The sequence below is a fragment of the Porites lutea genome, chromosome 1 (assembly GCF_958299795.1).
Source record: "Porites lutea chromosome 1, jaPorLute2.1, whole genome shotgun sequence".
NCBI classification, from domain to species: Eukaryota; Metazoa; Cnidaria; class Anthozoa; order Scleractinia; family Poritidae; genus Porites; species Porites lutea.
Window position 1 is genome coordinate 24,696,298 of NC_133201.1, and position 27,762 is coordinate 24,724,059.

General features: G+C 37.7%; 3 protein-coding genes across 3 annotated transcripts in view; 2 read left to right on the top strand and 1 right to left on the bottom strand.

Moving 5' to 3' along the window:
- Nucleotides 1–1,609, top strand: part of LOC140946863 (uncharacterized) — a 3,529-nt gene extending 1,920 nt beyond the window's left edge. Inside the window, exons 4-6 of the mRNA XM_073395969.1 lie at nucleotides 465–574; nucleotides 769–938; nucleotides 1,363–1,609. Of these exons, the coding sequence (XP_073252070.1) occupies nucleotides 465–574; nucleotides 769–938; nucleotides 1,363–1,559 (477 nt within the window). The 3' untranslated portion in view covers nucleotides 1,560–1,609. The remainder of the gene's footprint in view (nucleotides 1–464; nucleotides 575–768; nucleotides 939–1,362) is intronic.
- Nucleotides 1–27,762, top strand: part of LOC140926712 (uncharacterized) — a 737,711-nt gene that overhangs the window by 523,904 nt on the left and 186,045 nt on the right. The window lies entirely within an intron of this gene.
- Nucleotides 1,880–4,267, bottom strand: LOC140953363 (uncharacterized). The gene is made up of 2 exons (XM_073402851.1): nucleotides 3,926–4,267; nucleotides 1,880–2,940 (listed from the first exon to the last, which is right to left on the bottom strand). The coding sequence occupies exons 1-2, from the start codon at nucleotides 4,265–4,267 to the stop codon at nucleotides 1,945–1,947; spliced, it is 1,338 nt and encodes a 445-aa protein (XP_073258952.1). The 3' UTR covers nucleotides 1,880–1,944.

Genomic DNA, 27,762 nt, shown 5'->3' on the forward strand with positions numbered 1-27,762 from the left:
TAAGCCTGGCAATCAACCTGGCTTAAAATACCTGGGAAGAACCATTAGATAATTATTAATTAATTACTTGCTTTATCAATGCATTGTAGTAAGCTATAATGAGAGCTTCTGGACTCAGACTTACTACCAAGGTATTTCTAAGATTGGTTTTACCTGAAGATTGTGCATGCAGATCATACAACATCTAGTCTGTAATGTAACACTGTTCTTGCAGATTTCACTTTGTGAGATGAGCTTGAGAAAATCCAGTTCACGTGGAATTATTAGGAATTTTCAATTAATTGTCTTCAAGTTCTAAAGTAAAGTAATGCAAATTCTCAGGAAAACTTTGCTTAAGAACAGAATTCACTAGCCCAATCACAAAATCCACTAACTCCAAGCTATCAGAAAAGACTTCCATTGTACACTGTGTTGATCTTGGAATTTCTGTATAAACCATAATAGAGTTGATCCATTTTTCACAGATTGAAAGATGGTGGGGAGATCTCCACAACCGCTTTGAGAGGTTTTTTAAGAGGCAGCTGACTATACTGCTTGAACAAGGCCACTATGATCCAAGTAATCAAACAGATAGGTATTACATGTAATACATTAAATTTAAAATGTATTCTTAACATTGTTTAATAGTTTTTTTTATTCGTTAATAGAACAGCTTGTATTTCTATTTTTTGTTATTTTATAAACTATTGACCTGACATATTTACCTGTGACATGTCTATATCATGGATCTATGTGTATGTTCTTATTTTGTGTTTGCATTTTTGACAGGCACCTATTGGCATTCATTTTTATTCCCGTCATCCAAAAAGAAATGAATATCTTTAGGGAAACTGTGTGGAATTCACACAGAGTGAGGAGCCAAAAGGATGCTGCAGTTCCAAAAGGGATACCAAATCATCTCTATTCATTTCCTGGGCAATATAATGCAGATGAGTGTGGTATGGCTTGATATTATTACATATGCATATTTCCTTCTTTTTTTCAAGTGCTAATTTGTGAAGATTGCTCTCCAAGTTGTTTGCAAAAAGATTAAGGGCTGGTTACTTAAACAGAATTTAAATGGTGTTTAACAAAACCACATTCTAAAGGCCATTTAAATTCGGCTAACCCTCACATCTAACCCTCATTTTCTGTTTAGAGCATCAAGAGGGCTTACAATCCAGACTAGAAATCCATTTATGTACTTAACCTGAGTACCTTAAACCAGGATATAAGTTAGACCTTCATTAAATAACCAGCTCTAATAGTTTTAACCATCAATATTGCATTTCAAAATAGAGAGGGGCTCAATACTTACATGAAGGTCTTAATACATCAGCAAGTTTATTGGTTTGTATAGGTTTCTTATTTTGCATACCATAGGTTTGCAAGTCACTCAAGAAGCTCTGGATGAGGTTGCTACATTATCGGGTGTCATGTCAGTTGGAGATGATTACTTGCCAAGTAGTGTGAGAGAGGAATGTGAACGAATTGTTCCAAACATAGATGGGGTAAAGCCAGCTGAGGCAGCAGATGCATATCTCTTCTTAAAGGCACAGTACAAAGAGCCAACATCATGATCATCACAATCATAAATCATTATCGCAGCTTTTTTACGTTTTAAATTTCAAAAAAGTCCAAAATTCAGCATTCTTTATCTCATTTTATAACTTCTTAGAAAAAGGTTATTTCTGTCAGTATACCCATATTAAACAATAACCTGTAAATTTTGCATATTACCTGCACAAACTCAAGATGCCTAAGACAAGGTCCGAACACAGGCAACAATCCACAAAACAATTCCTTTTTGTAAATGAACTGAACTATAACATGTTCACCTTCCAATGGATGATAAGAACCATGAAAAGAGTTCTGTACGTAATGTAACAATACGTGAATAAAAATAAAATAAACCAGTCATAAAACAGCTGTTTTGCCGAGGTGTGGAAGGAAATGGAATGCAGACTATGGCTGACTTAGGCCCATCATCTTGCAGTAGTCATTGCATTCATGTGCATCAATAAAGCCTGTTATCCCTACTGATGAACAATTTCCGCAGCAGAAATAAAATTCCATGCTGTTGGCATCCATAAGCACATTCGTTGCTATTTCAGGATCGTATAAACAGTAGCCAGATCCCTGTATATCTAGTAGCATGAGTTGTTGGTTGGATGATTCATATGTGTAGTGAACCAGACACTCTGCTTTAGCAAACAAATCTTTTAAAGCATCATCGGCATCTTCAGGTGGTTTGGCTTTCTTACCATCATTATTTATCAATTTGGCAAAGGGTCCTGGTACAAATTCCTCCACTGTAGCAGGTTGCTCATTTATTGTGGTGAAGTACACGTGGTTGTACTGAAAACACTCTCCCATTTCTTTTGGAGCCTGCGACTTAAACTTCTTTGTTAAATGCCTCGCTACCTCATGCATTTGAACTTGTTTGCGGCAATGGCTCTCTATATTTGTGTTAAATTGAGAACCAATTGCTTCCTTGGACTTATCATTGTACATTTTGATAACCCAGTGATTTGGAATGTTTTGCTTGGTGGATTTTCCAGTTAGCACACAGTGATAAGCATCACGGAATCCACCTGAGGAAAACTTCTCTGAATCTACTGCACACTCAACTTCCATTGCATCTTTCCATTGTCTGGAGGCAATGTCAAATTGTTCAAAGTTCAGCAGTAACTTTTTTTTTGCTACAGGTTTAACCAGCTTTCCAGCCTCCAGTAATGAGGCAATGGATACAGATGCAGGAAACTTAGTGGATACCGAAAAGCTTCCATAAGTTGCTTTGGGATTATTGGATGCATTTGCTTTTCTCACTGGAGCAGATAGCGCACCAGTAGTACAATGCACTGAGTCGTTATCAAACAACTCTTCCTGAACATCTTGTGTGTGAGAGTGATAGGAGTCTTCGCCATAATCTTGGCCAACTACAAACCGCACCAAATACACCTACAAATATCAAAGAACAGATTTGATTGGACTTCAATGTACTGAAAGTCAGCACGATAGTAGTCTCAGAGGACACAAACAAAGGATGAATGTGGTATCAACAGACCCACAAAAGCAGCCAAATAGTTCTAAGTGCAAGAGAGCAAGAGATGCATGTGTATACCTCTTCCATGCATTACTTGTGTTTCTGTGGTATTTGGGGGTTATTTAAGAGTGATTCCAGTGCATTTTAAGTGCATGCATTTTATACATTTTAATAAAGAGAGGAAAGCAAGGAACCTAAAACTTGTTTCAGTCACCCTTTAAATGGTCCCAAATAGCACTAGTAATAGAGGAGTCCCAGCAAGCTCTTGCATTTACAGTGATAGGCAACATGGCATTTATGTGTTGCTGCCATTTCTCATACAAATATCTCTAGAAAATTTAAGTAAGAAAACTAAACAAATGTAATGCATGGTTTGCAAAATATGTATGGATACAAAGGAAAGCTCTTCACATAATGTATGGATTTCTGCCCTGCATTGTAGAGTTCAACCAAGTCAAGGTAAGCACGGTTGTTCTTAATCCAACTGAATGACCCAATAAAATTTCAACAATTTGAAAACCCAAAACCCCAATCAAAACCATTTCTTCCTCTATCAAAGTTTTGTGTAGTGGTAATAAAATGCGAAATAGCCAATTCAAGCTGCCAACCACACCCCACTCTATTATTAAAAATTGAATGAATACCACAGTCTTAACTTAAGCATAACTCTCATGGGGTACAAAATAAGCTTTTCCGTGTAAAATTAATATTGTATGTGGGGAAATATTCAAGCCAATGGCTCAGATGATGCTCTTTGAAAACTTAGGGAGTTGATTTCTGTGATAAACCATTGCTACTTGAAGTTTCATTTCAATATAACTATTCATAAACCACAGAGGTGAAACGACAAAAGTTTAAGCTTCTGTATGCACATTTCACATGCATCTGTCATACTCTCACCTTGTCCTTCCTGTGAGGGATTTGTTCGATGCTGGTACACGAGGGTCCTTTGTTAGTGACAAGGACGTCGCATAAGCTCGCTGGCAAACTATAATGATCAGCACACGCTTTCTTCAAGTTTGTCAGCGTGAGATCCTCATAAGGGAATGCCACAAATTCTCTAGGCTGTACGGGACGAAATGTCTGTTTGTTGTCTGGCTCTGAAGCCAAACGTTGCACGATTAACTCATGCGGAGCAGAACCAGATTTCTTGCTCTTGCCCTTTCCGCGAGGATCCGGTCGCTTCCTTTTCGCCTTCATTTCCTCTTGTAAACGGTTCCATACAGTTTGCCTTTTATTCATCTCGATAAAAGGACTTTAGATGGGTGTAGTATATGCGGCAGGTATGAGCCGGTGAAAGCACTAGCTTGCAGCTCACACGCGCGAGGAACCTTCCAGGCCAGGTACAGTGCTTGCCGCCGTTTTGAGATGACTCCGCTGATGTAACGTGTCGCAGGCAATGATAACGATGGGTCACTTTACGACATTTCATTTTGAGAAAAGAAATTTATTGTGATTTCAGTTCGGCCCAGCGTTATCATAGCAAAATAAAAATCAATTTGCATTTCTACTAAGGGATTTTAATATGTTGTTGTTTTTTTAATTATTGTTTTCGATGTCATTTTTTTTTTACTATTATTATTATTATTTTTTAATTTAAATTTTCTTTTGTTTTTTTTGGGGGGTTGAAATTTATTTACATTTTCATTTTGTTTCTTTATTTTGTTTTAATTCAAATTTATTTTAATCAATTTTTTTGTGTGTTTTTATATTTATGTATATTTATTTTTTTATTTTGGTCTTTTTTAAAATATGGTTTCAATTTCGTTAAATAAAACAGGCATTTCCAGTTAGTTTTTCTATGATAATAATGGGCCACCATACCCATGACAATTGAATTAAAATGATCAGTGTAACTAGCACAATGATGGCAACACAAAATTGAGTCTGGTCGCATGTTTGTTTCAGCATTGCACTCTACTATGATTTGGGCAAATTATGGAAAAAACAAATTCTTTCCCAGGATCAGACAAGAAATCAAGGCTAAGAAACTGGCATTAAAATTAATATCAGTATACTGAGCCAAAGAGGCAACACTCTTGAGAAATCTCAGGATTTCATAACAAAGATTTAAGATCTTTATCAAAACCTTTCAAAAATCCAAAGGTCAGACAACGAGGCTTCCGCAGTGTTCCCCCCCATGATTTTAGAAGGCCAGGGGGTCTTCTGACTGAGATTTTTAACAGAGTTTATACCAAACCTGCTGTAGCCAGAACAAAACTTCATAAAGACTCGGGAAATTAAATTCAGTTGTTCCTTTGGTTAGCAAACAACTGTTATTCTCCAGTTTTACTGAGCCCCCAAACCAGTCTGCAGAGTATGGCAGGACTCAACAAGATCTTGTGCATGCAGAGCCAGTTTTAGCCGTGTGCAATACGTAAAAGTAGTGTGTTGCCTACCGACACATTTTTCAGTAATAAAAATTCAAACAAGAGCAGAACAAGCAATTTTGAGAGTGATTTCCCCTACATGTGCAGCTAATAAGATTACCCATGAAGACTGACATTTAGCATGGTATATGTGTGTTAAAAAATGCGTCACTCTTTTTGTGCACATACACTCATCTGTTTTCAGCTAGTATGTAGTGTGTCACTTACATCAATATTATTTTTATTATATCATTATGCTACATCACATACATTATTTAATTCTTTAATTGCAATAAATGGTTTAATGACTTTGTACTATTACTAGCCAATAATTTTATTTGTAAACTAGACACTTAACTAAAATGCTTAACACAAAGATGGTTAAAAACTTCACCTAAGAAATCATTGTAAGGCAACATATGTTGAAAGAACAACAATCTATATGCATAAACATCGGCAAACGTATTAGATTATAATTATTGCAGTAACTGTATAGCAGAGGTCATGATTAGGAAGATAATATCAATGACCGCAAAGCATGCAGACAGCAGAAATACTATGTGAGTAAATTGGTCTCCTTAAGTCAGTCAAATGAACCATTCGCTCTTCCTGTAGCCCTAGAGAAGAACACCATGTGTATTTGATACAAAAGTGTCACATAAGAAATGACAGAATTCATTCTTGTAATCACTGAGTTTTATAGGCCGCAGACAGATGGCTTTGATCACCACAGACAAGTGCCTATGCGCACGGATGCTCTGCTTTAGTCTGCCATGCTGGACTGGTGGACTCAAAAATTCAGCCCTTTTGAGCATTGCATTTTTTATTTAATAATTATGGCATTGGGCACCATTTTGATTCTATTCAAATTTATTCACAGTAACTTATTATAGGAAATTAACATTGACAATGCAAAGAAAATTTACATTACACAAAATTAATGTGAATTTTCCAAACCTTAGATTTACATCAATTAACGCAAAATTTTTGAAAACAATGTGCGCCTAACTTTATTTAATGTGAATTTGCTGCAGTATAAACTTCACTGGATTAAGGCGGCTTGGTAATCCCCATAAAGGTAACCATGCAGTGAGAGGATGAACGGGCCATGAAAATTTTAAGAAAAAAGACAGAAGAAGTTAGCTATCACCTCAGGGAAATGGATCAATATGAAGACCAATTGAACTCAACTGAAGAACCTGATGAATCAAAAGGTGTAACACTTCAAGAAGCCTACACAGGTATGGTGTCTGTCAACATATGAAGCTGTAGAAGCCACTTATTCTGCATGGACACTGTCGATATTGTCTCTGGAGCATGAAGCAGCATCTAGCAACAACAATGGGGCAACAAATGCAAGGGGTATGATTTAAAAAATAAAATCTTTTGTTTTTATTGCAACCACTAGCTTCCTTTTTGATGTACTTGGTGTTATCAGTAAATACAGCAAAGTCTTTCAGACGGACATGATTGATCAATTAAATGCAATCAATGCTAGAAGCAACTGCGTCAACGACCAGACATGAAAGAAAAATAATCCTGGTGAGCATTTGGAAGAACTGTTTTCCCACATGGAAATAAAATAATGATAGTGAACACAAAGAAAACAACGTGGCAGAGTTCATTCTGGTACAGAAAAATCGTTTCAATAGAATCAAGGACTAATTTATAGACAACATGATTGCTAAAGTGGAGGAGAGATTTCCCAACTGAAAACGAGGAAAAATCTAGTGTTTGTGAAAGATGGAACCATATCATCAAAACCAAAATGTGGAAACAGTTTACTGTCCAAGGTAACACAGTATATATTGATATAATATTGCCAAAAATACTGAAGCAGTATAATAACACTAAACACAGTTCTATTAAAATGACACCTATAGAAGCCAGTAAAAAGAAGAATGAAAGTACCTTGTATTTCAATCTACATGGTGACATGGAGCAATTGTCATCTAAACCTAAATTCAAGGTTGGCGATAAAGTCAGGATAAGTAAATACAAAAGAAAGGTGTTTGATAAAGGCTACACACCTAATTGGAATGAAGAGATATTCCTGATAGATAAAATTCAATCCACAAATCCAGTCACCTACAGATTAAAGGATCTCAACAACGAGAAGATACAAGGGAGCTTTTATGAACCTGAATTACTGAGGGCAAAACAGGATATATTCCACATTGATAAAGTCATTTGGAGAGATTATAAGAAGAAACAAGCTCTAGTATCTTGGAAGGGATATAGCGATAACTTCAATTCCTGGGTTCCACTAAAGGATTTACAAGATTTATCTGATAAGAACTAGGGTTGATTTAAAGAAATTATGTAATGTATAAAATAATGGCGTATATATATGTTGGACAAATTATTCCATTATGCAGACTTGGATATAAAGCTCACATCATAATTATATTGATGATAAACAAAATGTTTGGTTCCAGGCCATAAGAAAACATGTGTCTGATAACCACAAACAGTTAATTTGTTGCCCCGTTGAAATGAAGGGTCAACAAAATGACATGAGAGGTAAATGGACCACGTTCATCGATGAGGCTGGTTTTTATGAACTTGTAATTCGTTCCAAATTACCGGCTGCTAAAAAGTTCCGTGATTGGGTATTTGAAAAAGTCCTTCCATCAATCTATAAGTGGCCAATACAAACTGTTTGATAATCCCTGGAATAAGATGATTACGATTAGCAACAAGACTGACCTCCATTATGAAGTCGTAGACATGATAAGAAGATTCTATGCTGATAGTATATTAGTAGCAGATCTTGGGGAACTACAGGACACTGAAGACAAGAGACTGGACTCATATAAAAAGGGCTATATGAAAGGCCAACCAGACCTGACGATACTCAAGTCTTATAAGGACTTTATGGGCCTCGGCATAGAATTAAAATTGCCAACTGGCAATTACCGTGTATCAGATGCTCAAAAAGAGATGAAAAAGCCGTACTTTAATAATGGCTATGCATTTATTCTGTCTAATGACTAAGATAAAATATCGAAAGCAGTGCATGAATATATGAAAGGTATAAGAGTGCCGTGCAAACATTGTCATAAACTATTCGTTACTAAGGAAACATTATCAACACATTATAGTGTAATACATAGAATTATATTGTACTACTTGCCGGCATATTACCGAACACTATGTTTTTGGCTCCAAATTACTTTGTACTGTTTGCCTTGATGATGTCTTCACAAATTGCTGCATAAAGCGTATTGCCTAATTTTTGTACCACATATTTGGATCTATTTTTTCAGGTTCGAATATAGACAATATATATATATATATATATATGGAAGATTATATCAGTCTTTTAATCCAACAACAATCTCTTTCTAGAGGCAGTAGTTTAATAACTATATGTATATACCTCCAAATGGTAGAGAGTAAGCCTCAGTAAACAAAAGTTGACTAATGAAATGGGCCTTGTCTCAAATATCAAATCAAAAGTCATACAAAAGCACACGAGAGCTGCTCTCAAGTCAGCATAATAGCAATTAAACCAACTGAAGGAATCAAGAGTTTCATGCCGTGGGTTACTAATTTGTTCTGGCATAATCGCAGATCATTGTGAAGGATACAAGGAATCAGTTATCATAGACCCAGAACAAACAATAGAAAAAGCTGATTATACATGCGGCAAGAGCTTTTATTTGGATCCTATTTTAGATACTTATAAAAAGAAAATAATTGAAGATCCAATAGTTGATAAAATATTGGAAATGATTCAAAAAGCAGATACAGATAGATTAGATTTTGGTTTAAAAAATAACAAGCGACCATTCCCATGTCGTGTTTACAAAATAATGAAACCAAATATCAAAACTATAAGCCAGATCCAGACTCAAAAACCAAAATAATATATAGTCATAAGTTATTTCAATATGGTGGTATGGTTGGGCTTAGATATTATTAAGGACAAACCGCCCATAACTGCCCAAAACCGGTTTAAACCGGTTACCAAAATGCTGACTCAGCAAGAAAATCCCACAAAACTACAATTTTCCTAATAAGATCATTTATTATACTGCTCTTATTTCTGACCATTTTTGATAGAAGACATTGATTGATGCAACACTGATTGTGGTCTCTTTGGCGTCAACTTACAAAAGTAGACACATTCAAAAAGCTGCAGAATGTAACTTTTTTTCCTCTGCATTCTCTTTAAGCAACTAAAATATTTCATGATTTAACCATTTTTGTAACTTCCAGAGTTAATGTGAAGAAATATAATTTGTCACTTAATATTGCTTGACCTGTCAAAATGACCAGCCAACTAAAAGTTTGTCTGGACAAATGTTCATGTTGGCCCGGCATTGTCCATTTACCAGTCGTTATTTTGAGCCCTGCGATATCAAGTGGACACCATATTGACTAGACACCCGCTTTTAAGAGGTCAGTAGCCAAATTCCCAAATTTATTTCCTTTATTTAGTGTAAATGAAAACTTTTGACTCCTCATATGACGGTCTCTACCAAAACCTATATAAGGCAGACACCCAAGCGGACCAGCACTAGAGCTTTCCCCAAGGGAGTCTGCTTCACACAGGTTTGAGTATATGTTTAAAAATAAAATTTAGAAAAATGGATTAGCCTCAGAAACGTAATCATTCCTTCACATATAGTGCAAAATATTGTTACCTGTGTTTAATTCTGTCTTTATCTTCATTGCCACTTGAGCTTGACCTAACAGTGTAGAAACACAGAAAGTTGTTTCATGGACAATTCAAAACCAGACAGATCTAAGTGCAAAAAAACCAGCAAAATTTGTTGTATTGCAGTGCACATATTGCAAACTTCAAAGGGATTTTGGGTTTTTCTGTTCAGTCAATCATTTTAGTAAAGGTGGAAACGAACAAAACCGATCGAAATCCAGCAATCACAAATCACAAACCATGAATTTTGATTTTCCAAAAAAAGCCAACCCCAGGCTAAGATTTAAAACTCGATCAGCAGCTCGACTTAATTTACATTTTACATGTAAGTATTCATAATTAAACTTAAAAACCATTTAACACATCTGAATTAATCTAAGGCCTGTTGCAAACGTCGTCTACTGCCGTGCTGCTTACATATGTACAGCTGTATGTCTGAGCTTCTGATATTTCACACAGTCGTGGAGCCACGAAATTCACAAAAACACACAAAATACTGCAAAATTCAGTAGACATCTTATCAAATAAATGTCTGTACAACATATTTGAAACTTATCTCAGCTATTGGGGCTGTTTACTTGCCGTAAACTTACAAATTTATCTTGAAACTTCGTCACTGAAATGTGCAAACAACGTCCTGAAACCAACAGGCATAGATTATGTTGCAACAAACTGGGCACTAGCCATGATGTTAAAGGCTTTGCTATTGGTTCGTTTCTGGAGCATATTGTTGTTGAAAGAGCAAATGATGACCTCTGTTAGAAAAACGTTTAAAACGCTTGTCTCGTCAGCACAGAATCGATCGATTTGTAGCGAAATTTGCCCTGAAAATAACCACAAAACTGGCCGTTTTTTACCAATATTGCTTTTTGGAGAATTTCCCTTGAAAATTCCCGCAAAATTGGCCAATTTTTCCACAAATTTGTCCCTGAAACTCCCGTGAAATTTGACATTTTTTCCATGACTTATCAGAAGCCCTGTTATGTTCAATTAAGTTTGGCACAAAAGTAGCACAACATTTCAAACAGGCCTAATGAAAGGATAATATTAATAATAATAATTTAATAACTCCATTATTTACCCTCGGCAGTATTTATAGCACCAATGTATTGATCAAATCGAAGCTTTAATATACCCCAGGCATTTGACACCTTTGCCGTCCCGAGGAGGAGGGAATTTGATTATCAGAGTCTTCCAGGGGGTGGGGAAATTTGATTCCCATGCGTTAGGGATGGGGAATTTGAACTGCCCCCTCGATTTTGTGTGAAATCTCTAGCGTGGCGAACTATCATGGGGGACAAGGTGTTAGAGGATTTTCATGGAAACAATTGTGCCTTTGTGGCCAATTGGTTACGAGGAAAGGACTTAAACAAGCTTTGTGCCATATTAGAAGGTATTTAAACTTTAATATTTTTAATATTGGATTCAGGCTTTGAATATATGAGGAAAGGACTTAAACAAGCTCAAACAATATTAGAAGGTATTTAAAGTTTAATATTTTTACAGGGTGTCCAGCAGCATGGTTGCTCAAAAAAATAGGAAAATAGGAAACTCAGGACTGAGAAAATAGGAAAAATAGGAAACTTTGCATAAAAAATAGGAGAAAAATAGGAAAATTAATAGTACTTCTGTCGACAAAGATAGCCTCCTGGCACCTCATCAGGGTTATGATAAAGGCTACGAGTCCTCCGCATCTACGTTTGCAGGATTTAGATCAACTTTCAGGGCTAAACGGAGTGAAAATGATCAGTAAAGTTTACTTTATTGGCTCAGTTACCCTGTAATCAGAATGATATACTTAACTACAGGTCGAGCGTGGTTCTATATTAATCAAAGGTGATTATATGCAAATTCCCTTCAAGTTGGCGGCCAATCTTTGAAAAGCTTCAAAGAGTGAAACTTCTTAGGATAAAAATTTCTTACAATTGCGTTGTCATTGAAGGATATCGAACTAAGACTAAAACATCCTATGGAAAGCTTTCTTTTGATTAATCCGCAATCAGTAGCTGGTTGAGAATATGCTTGTTTGAATCAAAAGAGCACATAGTTTTAAGTACGAAACCAGGCTTTCCACGGTGAATGCAAAATGACGCTGATCTATTTGGTACCAGATTGTAAGTGTGTCATGGTTAAGTTCTAAAAAGAACGAACTCTCTGCTTAGCTATGGATGCAAGACTGGTTTCGGAACCAAAATATTGGATGCATCATCAGTTGCTTAGGTATAGCTGTTAACAAGGGTCACCAAGAGAGGTAGTGCCCTAAACTAAACTTGAGTCTGTTCTTTTCATGTAGCATCCACAATCCAGCTAGTGATTGGTTTTTTAAACAAGAAGCTGATTGATGACTTATCTGACCTGTGTTATGAGAGGGCAACTTGATCCTGTTTTCAGTTTCGATTCAAAGATGAACATAAAAGCGAGCAAGACTTCAAAATAAAATACAATATCTACAGATACTGAAATGCAGTTTCAGTGGGCTATGCACAATATTTTACAATAGCCATGAGAACTATATGACACTACATACAATACATGAGGGTGTACTAAAAAATTATACAAAAAGTAACAATATAACAGAGTTGTCAACATAACTCTAATAAGCAATAGAGGTCATGGAAAGCACAAATGTAACTATTATTTCTGCTAACAGTAGAACATCAAAGTCAACATACTACTTGCTTTATGATAAATCTCACTCTAAAACACATATACAAATGTCATAATTTATATTCCATTTTCAATTTTGTTACAAATTTTGGCTTCACCAGCTAAAAAATTGGAAAAATAGGAGGTTTTAGTTTAAAAATAGGAGAAAATAGGAATAGGCTCAAAAAATAGGAAAAAATAAGAAAAACTAGGAACTGGACACTCTGTTTTTAATATTGGATTCAGGCTTTGAATATATGAATGTATTAAGTTGTGTTTGTATAGGTAATAGCATGATTTGCAGTGATATTTGGTATCAATACTATGATTGATATTTCAAAATTGTTATACGTAATTTCACGAGCCGTTAGGCGAGTGAAATTTGAGACAATTTTGAAATATCAATCATAGTATTTATCCCAAATATCACTACAACCGTGGCCGAGGATTTGAACTTGAGACTACCATGAACAAATCTAGCTAGCGGTCAGAGCGAGACTTGAACTTGGTGTCTCCGAATTGTAAGTCCAGCGCTCTAACCAATCGGCCACGCTGTCTCCTCCTGGTGGACATGTTTGTTCTTCACCGCTGTGTCGCAACAGCATAAACCGTACACGGATCAGAGCTAGTGCTGCAAAACCTGCCTTAATGTGTCAATTATCAACTGCCCTTTCACACTAAATCGTTAACAAAGCTTAACATTTTTCGGTCTTTTCGAAACAAGCTCGTGAAGGGAGGAAGGGGATGGAAGATACTTTGACACACTGTACAAACAACGCGTACGTAAACCTCGAACAAGAACTTCTGCTTAGCTAACGTTCTTGCTCGCTAAAAACCTTCTTACCTGCAAAATACTGGCCATGGTAATGCCAAATGTTCGTCTCTCTTTTCTTTGCGTGTTTGCGCCGTTTTCAAGGAGAAAATTCATCCACATTCACAGCTGACTTTCAGCTGTGTTATGGCCGCCGACACAAGTCTTCACCAGGACTAACACGACTGTACAGGTCACTGTACAGGGCCTTGGGTACAGGGAGGGGAGGGGTAGGGAAAACTGGGTGAAAGCATGGATTTTTCATCCCTCCCCACAGGGAGGGATGAAAAACGAGCTCCCCTAAAAACGCCTGCGAGGGAGGCTAGGATATAGCAGGAGCAAGAAAGACTGCCGCATTAAGTCGTATGCCGATAAACTGTTCATAGTCCTCTATTTTTCCGTAAGATCGCCAAGATCGAGCGCTCATGGTAGACATTTTGTAATTGGTTCCAAAATACACCGTGGGAGAGGGAGTTGGGGTTTTTATAGTGAGGGAGATTTGCGGCATCCTCGGAGACCCAGGGGCAGATAGTTGGGGACGAGGGAAAGTCTAAACGGGCGGAAAAATATGGCACGAAGAAAAGTATATTTTTCCGCCCGTTTAGACTTTCCCTCGCCCCCTTTATCTGCCCCTGGGTCTCCGAGGATGGATTTGCTGGCAAACCACATTATATTTGTTCGTAATGTACCCGGGAAAAGTGAAACATGAACATGAAATAATGAAAACATGAATTTCAAATATTGGAACTGCTTTCTTTTCGCCGCTGCATATGTTGCGTTTGAACTGCGATAATCTTTTTTGCATTTATTCCTTACAACGATGTTTATTAGGGGCACACAACGACTTTTTTCTGTAAAATAACCTTTCAAGGAGCATCTATCACCTAGAAATTTCTAATTCTCAAGAAAGGCTAAACATTTCTGGATAACCGATTTACTGGTCTACGATAATTGAAATTTTTCTACTAAACTTGCCTGCGATTTTCGGAGATTATGATGTTCACATTTTATTACCAAAATATTGCTGACATAAACACATTCCAACTTTTTTGTTCTACACGTACCAACCAAAAGTGGTCACTTTATTCGCCCCAAAAGTAATAGCTTATTTTCGCTTTTATTATATCCATTTTGAAATTACTGGTGATCCCCGCAATCTATTAGCGCTCATTGATGTGATTTATTCATAAATCACATCTTTCCCCCTAAATCACATCTTTTTTAAATCGCGTCATTCATGTTTTAAAACCGCACCATTTCTGGTGAGAATCCGGGGGGGCGGTGCTCGATATATCCTTGGGTGGGGAGGTGCGGCCCGGCCCCTCATACCCTGACTCTGTTTAAGACAAAAATCGCTGATTTAAGACAGAATTCCCATTCTTGATACCCTGTTTAAGACATTTAACCCGAAACCAAAAAAATTTTTGCTGTGGTTTAGTTCGTAGAACAAAGGCGCAGGCTGTTTAGGAACCGGTCATTATTTATCACCTGGGGGGGGGGGGTCGGAGGATTTTGGGGGGGATCACTTGATTTTTAGGAGAACAGAGGGGGGGATCAGTCGTAACTGAGAGCCCAAAAGGGGGGATCACTGAAAATTTTGGAAGGATTCAGAGGGGTGACCACTCAAATCTGCTTGAACAATGCCAGTTTGAAAGCATACAACATAAATGTGCCCATTCTGCTGGGAGATGATAGCATTTGCAATCTCAATTTGTTCTAACACAACTTTATTTAAAAAACGGAAGTCTGTCACACTGGCGAATGTGTGCATTTCAATTTATATCGAGAAAGCTTTGTTTTAACGCTTTTATATTTTTCCTTTTATAACCTGCTCATGACTTAGCTAATATTCATCTTTAAACATGACAGGTGAATTCTAAATTGTGAACTATATAAACTTCTGATAACTGAAACATTGTAAAAAGCGTGTTTGTTTAAACATAAACCATTTATCGCCTCTCCAGGAATGGGCGTCCTGTGTCAGCTCTATACTAAATTCGATTCAACTGCTTCATCTGCCTCATCTTGAGCCTCATCATCCCATTCAACAACTTCATTTGCCTCTTGAGCCTCGTCATCCGATTCAACAGCAACATTTAGTCCCCTTCGGCAGGTTGACCCTGGACTTTGTGCCCTTAAAATGGCCGCTACTTGCTCTAGATTTTTTGTTAGGGTCGTGCTAAAAATACCCTTTTCTAGTAGCCATAGCAAAGGGTCTAGATGCAAACGCCTTGTTAGTTTCTTAGCAAAGTCAGCATTGATGCTATCTACAGGAGTAACTCTATCATTCTCTTCGATTGAACCGAAAATTTGCCCCGCGACCTCGATTGAGGTCAAGTTTCCTAAGAGATGACGTGCCCTCTGCTTGAGTCGCTTGTCCTTGGTTTTTCGGACCTTCCTCTTATTTTCCTTCTTTCTTCTTGACATTGTTGATTTTCTCGCGCACAAGGGAAACTTCTTTGACAGGTTAATATGCGCTGTTGTCAATTTGTTGGATGCGGACTGAAGTTCCTCGTGCAGTGTAGTGATTCGCCTATGTGCTTCTTCTAAATAGGCCAACTCATCGCCTGCAAATGACTTTAGAGTGTGGTCCACTGAAAACAGCTCCTTACGTTTGCTATCGATCAATGACCGTAAATCAGACGCACTGTTCAAAGTGTCATTTACAGTGCACGTCGAAAGGTGAATATGGGTACAAAGACATGGGGGGGGGGGGATCACGAAAGTTATATATAGTTATGAGGGGGGATCACTTCAATAAAATAACATCTAAAGGGGGGATCGGCTAAATTTCATCGTGTTTAGCCCAAAATCCTCCGACCCCCCCCAGGTGATAAATAATGACCGGTCCCTTATCGTCCAAGAAAAGATACCCTCTTTAAGACTAGACTGCAGTCTCTTATTTTTCTTTGCAAAGTTACTGCACGCGAAACCTAAGCACACGAGCGGCGAGGCCGCTTGTCGCGAGAAACGAGGGCGTAAGCCCGAGAAGAAAAAATAGGAGACATTTTTTTTTTTCTGAGGGAGGGGGGACATCTGTACACAGGCTATCTTTTCTCGTCTCGTCTGGACGAATTTTAATAGAAAAGGCGGACTGCAAGCAGTCTAGTTTAAGACAAAAATTGATAAAATCGATACCCTGTTTAAGACAAAAATCTAGAAAAACATACCCTGGCTGGCCGCACGTCCCCATTAAGCTCTTATAAGGGAGTGCCCTCCGCCCCCGGGTGTGAATCGCACCGTTTTTGCCTTATATCGCAACATTTCTGCTTCGAATACAAAATGAGATGTAAAAGTCTTTTTATTTCCTCTTTTCAACATAATAGCTACTTGATCTATAAAATATTCGTACTGACTGAATTCTGCGATTACAAAATGGCTGTAATAAAGTGGTAACTGAATAGTGGAGTGTAATTTTGGTCTGAAATCATACTTATTTCAAATCGAACTCGCGTTGAAATTACGCTTATGATTTGAGAACAAACTGCACTCCACTCAATTCAATTACCATTATCAAGAGCCATATATGGCTCTTGCCATTATTTAGGGTTCCTTGGCGCCGCCATCATGAATAACTGTGATGACCCGGGGGGAGGGGGCGTACTCCCTATAATGGCCTATACGAGGAGGAGGTTCGATTCCGCCCGAAAGGGATATCTGCCGAGTCTTTGAAGGTGTTTAATTACGTTACCTGTTATTTTGAACATATTAAAGTAACTTAAGTCGTTCCAACTCTCTGGTCAAATCACGGATTAGTTTTGTTCTGTGATCAAGCTCTCCATTTCGACTGGCAAGCGAGCGATTCTCGTGTAACTTCTCGCGATTTCCCCCAAAAAAGAGAGCTTGCTCGCAGGCTAGGATTAGAATCATAAACGCTTTTATACCAAAAAATCACGGTATGCCCACTGCGAAAAGTCCTGCATTTATGGAAAAACCGTTTAGGCTTTTGGAAACTAGCTTGTGAAACATGAGTAATACAGACCACTGTAAAAAGCCATGGACACAATACTTTATGTTCAACGGGTAATCCCTTGGGTGCAGCTTAACTGACTATTATTCAATTTATGTCCTTTTAAATGATTATCTATAATCCAAGTGAAGAGGGTCAAGCATTTGAATGATCATCTGGTTTGTCAAAACTCTGTTGAATTCATCGTGCTTGTGCTTTTGATATCTCAGGCCAAAAATTTTATTCCTTAGTATCAGACACTCAGGAAAAACAGGTTGGACCAAAAGCTTATTAAAAACGATTCCTTAATTCTGCCAAAAAAGATACTAACCTCTGACAAACCGCCTGTTTTAACCACTACAGCTAAAAAGCTAATCAACCGCCTGATGATGAAAACATGAGCTGGAGTCATCATAAGATGACTTATGACACAACAAAAGTAAAGCGCACGCACTGTCGCAATTTGTAATAATCATCGCACTTTGTAATACCTGTCGCAATTTGTAATAAATCCATCGCACTTTGTAATAAAAAAGCTGTCGCAATTTGTAATAACTGTCCATCGCACTTTGTAATAAACTAAGCTGTCCCAATTTGTAATAATTCCATCGCACTTTGTTATAAACTTAAAATAATTTTCTTTGGTCAAACATGCATGTCTTCCGTTATAAATTTTTCTGCCTTAATTAATCACGTGACCAACGAGAATCGCTTTTATGAAAGACATGAAACGTCCTGTGACATGTCACCAAAGAATAGATAGGAATCATTTCATATATCTGAATTCAAAAATATTTAAATAACAAAAGCAACATTTAACAACAGAAAATTCGTGAATAACCTGGAATTCGTCGTCCCAACCCACGTTTGCTTGCCATGTGACACGTGAAGTCTTCGGGGTTGTAAAGGCTAGGCAGGTAAGTACCGCTGAGGACCTCGAACCTTAAATACGGTATCATTTTTTGCCTTGTTGGCTTTGTGTCTTTGGTTTGATCCTTAGATAGGGTAACTCAAGTAATAATGGATGGTTTGGTTTATTATCCTTTCCATTTTGTGGAAAAAAAATAATCCTGAACACGCTCGGAAGAATTGAAAGGTCTTACGAGTTGTACGCAGGGAAGGAGAATTTTTTACTATCCCCACGGTATTTGCTTTACAGGGCTCCATAGAAAAAAATTGTTTTGAGATGGAATGATACTCCTTTTGTTCCTATATGGGACCCAATCAAGAGAGAATAATGGACCAAATGGTCAGCCGGCTCAGTGCATCAGCCCAAGTGAGTTTTATAAAAACAGGTACATACAAAGGTATTGGCCAGCGGCTAATTGGATTTTATGTTTATGTTTCTGTGGTGGTTCGATGGTTTGCCACTGGTGACGTTTTTGTTTATTTGCGGTAAATTACATTTTGAATTTTTACGGGCCTCGTCTGATTAAGCTGGCCAAAATGTAGAAGTCACTATTACTTCTTTTAAGATTGCGCGTTAGACAAGGACGGTGTTGTGTCGACCTGTTAACCATTGCATGCAAACCATCTAGTACTATTGCAAGGTTTAAGAATAGAGAATTTCGTACCTCAGATAACTAATCAACATTCATTTTAAAAAAATGCTTAAGACCGTGAATAAAGTTAAATGGTTTGAATGAGCGGAGACATAAATTCGAAGAGTAATTTTGTAAGTTACGTGCTTGCAGACGTCATCATATTTGTTTACGAAGTACCATTCATATTTTGGCATTATATTAATGCTGACGAAGTAAGTTGAATCACTCTCAAAAAATTGTTACATAGTGCGATGGAATTATTACAAATTGCGACAGCTTAGTTTGTTACAAATTGCGATGGATGGTTATTACAAATTGCGACAGCTTTTTTATTACAAAGTGCGAAACGGTTTATTACAAAGTACAATGAATTTATTACAAATTGCGACAGGTATTACAAAGTGCGATGATTATTACAAATTGCGACAGTACACACGCTCTGATTGGTTAGTTAGCCATCAACCATTTGCCTATTGGTGCACGCCAACGAAAGCCAGCGCGGTAAAGTTAAGTCAAATTGAGAAAATCTCCTTTGTTGTGAGGTCTAAAATGTACCGCTAAAATATACAAATGAAAAGGAGAAGTTGAAAGAGTACTCAGTTGTCGCTTTGTGGGAGAGTGAAAAGGTCAAGCGACAAATTTGCCATGAAGGACTTCATCCTTATTTCTTTCGCGGCGACTTAGTCTAAAGTCTTCTTTTCTCGGGGAGCAAAAGTTCTCACTTAAGCTTTGTGAATTAAAATTTACAAATTTTCTTCTACCTTTATCAATTAAACCGTTTTCGCAGGTGGTTCTGAGTATTAGATTTTTTTTTCTTTTCAGTACCAGGGGCCCGTTTCTCGAAAGTAACGGTAACTTTTCGGGCCCGAAATCAAATATTCAAATCAAAATACAAAGAATAAGAGCGAGGGTCCTGGCTAGCAAACTACTCCCTTTTGTTTCATTAATTGATAGTTTTATCATGTTAGATTCCAAACTATTGAAATCTCGATCTCTAATGTAAACGGGGACAGCTTACCGGGCCCGTTAATTATCGGGACTTTCGAGAAACGGGCCCCAGGTCTTTTCCATAACATCTTGAGTTCACACATTCACAACACTCATTTGAATTTATAAAAAAAAAACAGAAAAACTTTCAAGAAAAGAAATTAATTTCCATTGTCTATTTTAATTTTTTTGTGCAATAGTTTCTGCTTTTGTTATTTAACAAATTAATTATAGTAGTCTGACAAGCAACTTAAATTGCTTATTTCTTTTCCACAAAACCGAAGTAATGTATAAAGCAAAACGCTTCGTTTGTGTTTTAGTTTCCGAAACAATACGTCTATTAGAATATGTTTAATGTTTTAGCTTTTTAAACATTTTTTGTGACAGCTAAAGTGCTTTTAGCGACCACACCACTAATTACACGGGTATTACTGTCATTATCAGCCAGGTCCAGTTACTAAAGCAGTGTGGGCGGAACAAGTTATATCATAACCAGCTGAATACAGGAACTTTGTGTAAGATTGTATAAATTATTAAGTTCTCTGACGTATTTTCTGTTCAACATTGTTCACCCTTTCTGACAAATTTGTTTTGTCAAGTATCCCCCGCTTATCTTTTCTAGTCGTGCAATCGATGCCAGTTTATTGTCAAATAACGCAGAGTCGATAGAATGTTAGGGTTATTAAGCAACTCCGCAAAAACTTAGAAAGCCGCCTGGATTATTAGACCGGACAAAACTTATAAGAGGATTAGTAAAAAAGAAAACGGTTTGATAATTATTGTGGTTTTAAGTGTTCCTGAAAAGAAAACATCAGTAATATTTTCCCTAATTTACGTTGAGATACCGCAACGTGTAATATGTTAATCTTTGGTATTTTTTGGAAAGCTATAGCTAGTATGCTGCAAAAAATTGCGAAGATGGTTTTCACGCGCAACGTTGGACTTTGAAGTGTAGATTCACTTGTGTTAGGCTATGTTGGAGAAACATTGTCTTTGTTATGAGCGATAAGTTTACCCGTCCCATTAAATTATTCCATGATGCCTGATAATCTAACGGAAACGATATGAAAAAGAGTTTGTCTAAACGGTAACCATTACATTAGAAGAAGTGTGTTCTCCTGGTGCTTAACACATTGCCGTTCACCGAGGTCCGAAAAAAGGTTTATATTCTTAATAAATTTCATAATCCGTTATTGTTTTTAGGCTGAAAATTTTTCGGGACTAATTTTAGCCTCTGCATTTTGTGATCATGAATACATTAATTCAAGATGACACTTTGCTGTAGCTGATGTCGCACATTGTGTCATATCAATGCAAATATGGCAAAAGTTTGAAAACACAACATATTGCACAAGAGGATCCTTCTTCGCTTCATTACTGCATGTCAAGCAGAAGAAAATCTTGCTCCTAATAAAGGCATTTAGGTTTCCTAATGTGAACAAGTAAGCATTTTGCATACTTCTTAGGACAGAAGATCTCACCTAACTAACAAACATCGTCTAATTTGTTACTTAGCTGTTAGGGAAGTAGGTGCGCAAAATTTTAATTATCCAATGATTTACTGATAACGTGCAAATAACAATAGAAACCGCCATCTTTCGTGCTTCGAGTTTTATGTCAATTTGGAATCAGTCGGCAAGACTTCACTGTCCGTTTGTAGCAATCGACTTGCTTAAGAAAAACAATGGAAACTTGGCAATCTCCATGATCATTTGTAAAGAGACCCATGGCAAGTTTGGCGCAATAATATTAGCAATAAAGGAAAAACTTACATGAAATTTCAATTAACTTAAAAGGTTTGTAGCCTCACTGGCTCGGCAATTTTGTTCACCAATTAAAAAAGATATATATATCCGTGCATATTTATTCTTGATAGCAGTCAGAGTCATCTGAGCTCAATTTTTGGGTTTGGTTGCAGGTGTTTAATAAAACACTGTTGAAGCTTGACTTGTGGTTTATTGTCGTAAAAGTTTCTCCTGCAAGCAATGTTATAATCACGTTTTGTTCAAGGTTAGTAACTTGCAGTTGGTATCAGTAGTTTTTTTAGTTTAAATATCCTCCTCGAGCTGGCAAAAAAAGGGGATTAAGTACCTGGAAGTATCATAAAGTGTACGGAGGAAGAAAAGTGGAATTATTTCCTCCTTGTGCCAATGCTATAAGATAACAGTGAATATAATTTCAATTTAGTTGAACATTCAGTCTTTTTTAAATACATTTTTTTACATTAGCTGAACTCGGTAACATGCGTAACCTCGTGAACAATTCTGTACCTTTTGCGTTTTCTGAGCCATTTTGCTCGACATTTGACAGTTGATTCAAACAGCGGAACTTTACATTGCGCCTAGCTTTCAATTAGAAGATGCAAACTAAGAGAATTTCAACGCACCGTTTAAAAGGCAAAATGAAGTTGTTTGAAAAAGCTAGAGATCCTTATAATATGTTTCGAATGCAACAGAAATTATTATTTAAGAACTAACCTAGAGGTCAAAAAGGGTCCCATTTTTGTGTTTTTTTGGTGTCAAATCTCCCGGTTCTTTACCACATTAAAATTTGCTGAATCTTATTAAGGAATGGAAAACGAAAAACGGCTTTATATTAACCAAACTCGTGACAGAACACATTTTTGACCTAACCTATGTATATTTTCACAACGGTGTCGACTTTAGTCGAGGAATATTGCTACTTAGCTAGGTTTAAACGCAAGAAAACAAGTAATAAACCGATCGTATTTTGAGAATATTATTACAGTGAAAATGCGTTTGCTGGCAGCAGGATTCTATGTTGGTCAGTCACCGTTTAGCAGATAATCGCACTTCTATCGCCAGTTTTTGAAAGAAATGAATTCATAACGTTTCTTTGTGAACGTTCCTTTATTACGGACAGTTCTCTTGGTTCCATGTAAAGATATCAAACATCATACAATTCCTATTTCCACAATACCGACAACTCTGTAATGCAGTATGTGGGGTCCCTAGTTTAATTCCACAAATTTGCGGTTTCACTGTGCTAAACTTGGTTGTTTCATTTACTTTTTTATTATTTTGTTTTCGTTTGTTTTTAAATTTTCTGACTTAGCTTCACTCTAATTTATACTGTGTTAACATTTTGGCGAGTGGAAACTCTCGGAAAACTCGATACTCACAGTGGTAGGCAGTTTGCTAATCATTGTAAATTCGGCATGTAGACAGACATTACAACGCTGAAATCATATTTTGGCGGTTAAATTCTATATATCAAATGGTAGGTATGTTTCAAGTAATTCCTAGAATGGTTGAACTGTCTTTGGTAAAGAATGTAATAAATTAGTTAAAAGATCGGTTCGCAGTAATACTTTGTTACTCGCTCACCATGGTAACAAAGGAACGAACTAAAAAATATACTGAAATTAAAAATATTTCCCTTGTGCCGTGGTTTAAACAGGTTTTAGGAATGAAAAATGCAAGAATATCGTAGATTTAGCCAGGTCTGAAAGGTTTTAAAGCGTTTCCTCGCTGGACACAACCAAACACGGTGGTTTTTAGTAAACAGGGGCATGCCTAAATAAAGGTTCGAAAGAGCAAATCAGATTACCGACTAAAAATTTCCAAACCTCAATAAAGGAGTAACATTTCTGAATAATCATTCCACTAGTCTACGATATTCGGAGTTTAAGTTTTCTTTTTTACAATTTATCCCCAAGATGTTGCCATTACTGTTAGAATTAAAAAGTGGTCTCCTGCAAATTTTACTATAAAGACAAAGCGTCCCCCAGCATCTTGTACTGCAAGAATGGCTATTCTGTTTCCTCAAACTTTAGACAGGAACCATCAGAGCAGCTTACACTTAAAGAGACAAACTGGATGTAAAACTGTGTCTATTTTCACTTCTTCATGTAATTATTTGCTATACGAAGTTATGAGAACGCTTAGGTCTTGCGCGCGTTATAAAAAAAACCCATACACAAAACAGTCTTTAAAAGTTTGTAGTATATTGTTACAAAATAAAATGAAGTTTTGACCGTTGGAGAATGGATTTTTAAGTGAGCTTTGTCATGAGAGTTAATTCAAACAATGGGAACCGCCACCAAACTGACTGAAACATAAAAATACAGTGAAACCTCTATTAAGCGGACACCTTCAGGACCCTCGCAAGTGTCCGCTTAATAGACGGTGTCCGCTTAGTAAGGGTTGTAAAAATTGTGCAATGGTTGTTAACCATTCAACTGTTACTCTGTACTGTGATAAAGTTACATGTTGTTAAAGAAGAAATCTAGAGTTCAAGTTCATTACCTTTTATTACCAACTTTAATTTGTTTGTAAATGCAAAAACGTTAACTGGCTTCAGTCAGAGTGAGTTGTATCACGTCAGTTGATGATATTATACTCTGGTTATTGATCTGATTGGTCAATTGCGTCAAGACGTCTGTCAGTTAAGCCGTGATGTTATTGGCTATGAAGACTCGTAATCAGTAATTGGTGCGTTTCGATCCGTTTATTGTCACAGTTAAGCAGTCGCCAATTGTCAGTCAAATTGTCAGTTCTCCAGTCGTTTTCTCGTAGTTAGTTTTGCTTGATCTCGTCAATAAGTCGTTTGTACGGCGCTGGTAACAGTTGGCTACGATTCAGTGGCGTTTGTTCTAAGTTAGTAAACCAGCTTTCTAAAGTAAGACGTTGATATTAGTCTGTAGAATACGTTATACATGTCGCAGAGTCCCAGTCAATTTGATGTTTCGTCTTTAAAGACCATCAACTGACGTGATACAACTCACTTTGACTCTGAAGATGACTACCGCACAGGTTGTCGAAACGTCAGTCACTGTCAACAACAACAGTCTTATTCAGGACTACGTTCAGCCGGACGATCAAACTCAACCTACTTTTGAAATGACTCCTGGGTTCAAACCTTTCACACTTATTAAATTGCCTGAAAGGTGAATAGGATGTCCAGTTGCTAAGGTACACCCTTACGATGAAACCGAGCGAAAAAGGCGACATAGCCTGGTCACACGATCAACCTGAACCTGTTTGTTGTTTGTAAGCGCCAGGCGCTACCTCCACATGGAGGACTGACACTAGTCGAATAAAGTTGAATTTTATAAGAAATATAGAAAAATGGCTGTAGTGTTTTTTTTTTCAAAATCGGACCGGTATTAAAAGAATTCCTAGCGCCAGAGAATATCCATACAGTTTTCCTTCAAGCACACCGGATACAGGAAACTCATCACCTGTAGCAGAATGACATTTCTAAACGGCCACAAAGAAAGAGTTTTGGATTTCTCACAGGCTTTCCTCTCAAAGGAAAGACTATGCCTGAAACACTTACCTGTAATAAGTGGAGATCCTTGGGCGTGGCCAAACTGGTATGGAACGTTCAAAGCTTAAGTACATGACCAACAGCTTTCAAGAACACAGAAATGGTCTACCTCAAAGCATAAGTTAAGGAAACTGCCAAAAAGGTCATAGCAGCAATGTTTCTTGATGGTACATTCGTAAGAAAAGGCCATTACAGAGTTGACTCTACTGGAAACCCCGCCCTTATTTCAAAGTCACTAATTAATGAGTTTCTTAAGATATCGGCATTTCATGATAAAAAATTCATTAAGTTTGAGATAGTTTTTTAGCAACTTGCACAATATTGTGAGAACATTGAAGACCTATGGTCATGAAGTAGATTTGCGATCAGCAGCTAATATCGAACAGATTGTAACAACACTCGCTATTGCCATAAGGTGAAGCCGGCGAAAGCTAGGCGAAAGGTAGAGCTTCAGACGAAGGAAGTTGACCTTAACGAAGCGGGTGAGTGGCTGGAAACAGTGGCTCAAGTCCAAGAGATAGCGATTGGTCGTGCAAGTACTAAAGAGAATCCTGAACAAGAGAAACTATAAGTCAAATTATACCCCAAAAAGTGGTTTCAGAACAAGAAGGATGCGCAGAATTAAATTCATGCAAATTCACGAGCTAAAAAAACATTTTTAGTGCAAAGAAGAAAATAAACTGACGTCGTGTAAAACTTAGAAGGAATGAACAGTAAATGAACGATGGGAATTAGGGACGAAGTTGGTTTTGTGTTTTTGGTGCCTCTAAGGTGGACATCGAGATGAAGGGTGCCCATTAAAAGAACCCTCGAGTGGAGGGGTGTGTCCCACCCACAACGTCATGCAGCCATAGAGCCACCACAGTTGAACCTGTCGGCTAAGACATTCCATCCCTAGCAAGGAGTTACAGGATAGATTTCAGCAACTGGGGCACCAACATATCACTCGAACTGTAGAGTGAAGTCTACCACACCCTGCAGATGAAAATGGTAATATTGGAGGGGAAAAACGGGATAAAGATCAAAGCAAACGGCTTGGTTCTGGGTCGTCTACCTCGAGGAGGAGATCGCTGATATATTGGGTTTGAACGTTGAGTGTAGACCACTACGGTTTGTTGTTTTCAGAGTGACGTCGATTGTGACGGATAGCAAAAACTGTAAATGTTCGCCCAGAGAGAGTAGATAGGAGCGTTAAAAAGCACGTATTTCTGTGGACAACCCCAAAATGTGTGAAATGACAGCAGTTGATTGGTACCCCAATGCAAGAAAACTAGATCATCTTCGCTATCTGGAGATCGTAAAACCTGTCGTAGGAGTGGAGATACCACTCTGATGATTAATTGTTGGACATGTGTCGTCGGAAGTAGCAAACGAGTGCCATGCTGCTAACCATGTTTACACATTCCCTGCAACTTTTACTCCAAAAATGAAGGTCAATGAGCTGTTGCGGATGATTTAGGATGAAGAAGTGGTGGGAATCACTGATCGAAACAAGCCTTTGGCAGCAGAAGAGGTGCCTGCTGCCCGCAAGGTGGCAGAGTCAAGGCATTATATGCTGAGGGGCGCTGTAAAGTGGCTATTCCATGGAAGGACGGTAGACCGCCGTTATACTGCAACAGACAGATTTTACTTGATGAGATGGCCGGACGTTGCTGAGAAATGCTGCCAGGTTACATCAGGACGCTGGAGCCAGGAGAAATTGATGATGGCCCAATTGAAAATTGGGTACCTACCTTATTTTTCTGTAGTGAGAGAAGACAAAGAGACTACCAAAAGGGAGGACAGTTTTCGATTCAGCAACCAGATATGGCAGAATAAGCCTTGATGACACCATGTTGCCTGGACCTTAACTGCAGCAGGATGTTTTTGATGTACTATTACGTTTTCGCAGTGATCCTGTAGCCCTGGTAGCAGATCTGACGGAAATGTTCTCACAAGTCACCGCGGCAAAGCAATACCGACGGCACTACCGCTTCCTGTGGAGAGGGTTAGTCCCCTCGAGACCTCTGAAAGTCTATAAAGCAATAAGATTGATGTTTGGTGACCGCGTCTCACTTTACCTTACCCAGTACATTGTTAGAAAAACGTGCAGAAGATAACAGAAATGACTAACCGCTAGTAGTAGCCATGATCCCTGACAAATGTGCGTGGATGACATAATGACTTCCTTGGAGACTAAAGATGAAGCTCGAGACCAGCTTAGAGAGCTGCTCGGAAAGGCAGGCTTCAAAATACGTCGTTGACTTTGGAGGTTTGTATGGGGAAGGAGCACACTATATCAAAATGGAGCAAGCTAGACGTCGATGAATTTAAATTAAGGCAGGAATGTTTGCAGGGTTGTCAGGACCTCAATCCCTCCCTAGTAATAAAGCATACAAAACAAACACCAAGCTATAAGCGAAGGGTGGCTAATAAACAAAGAACATGAACACCAAAAGCTTGTTGTTTACTGAACTCGTGTTGTGGTCTTTGA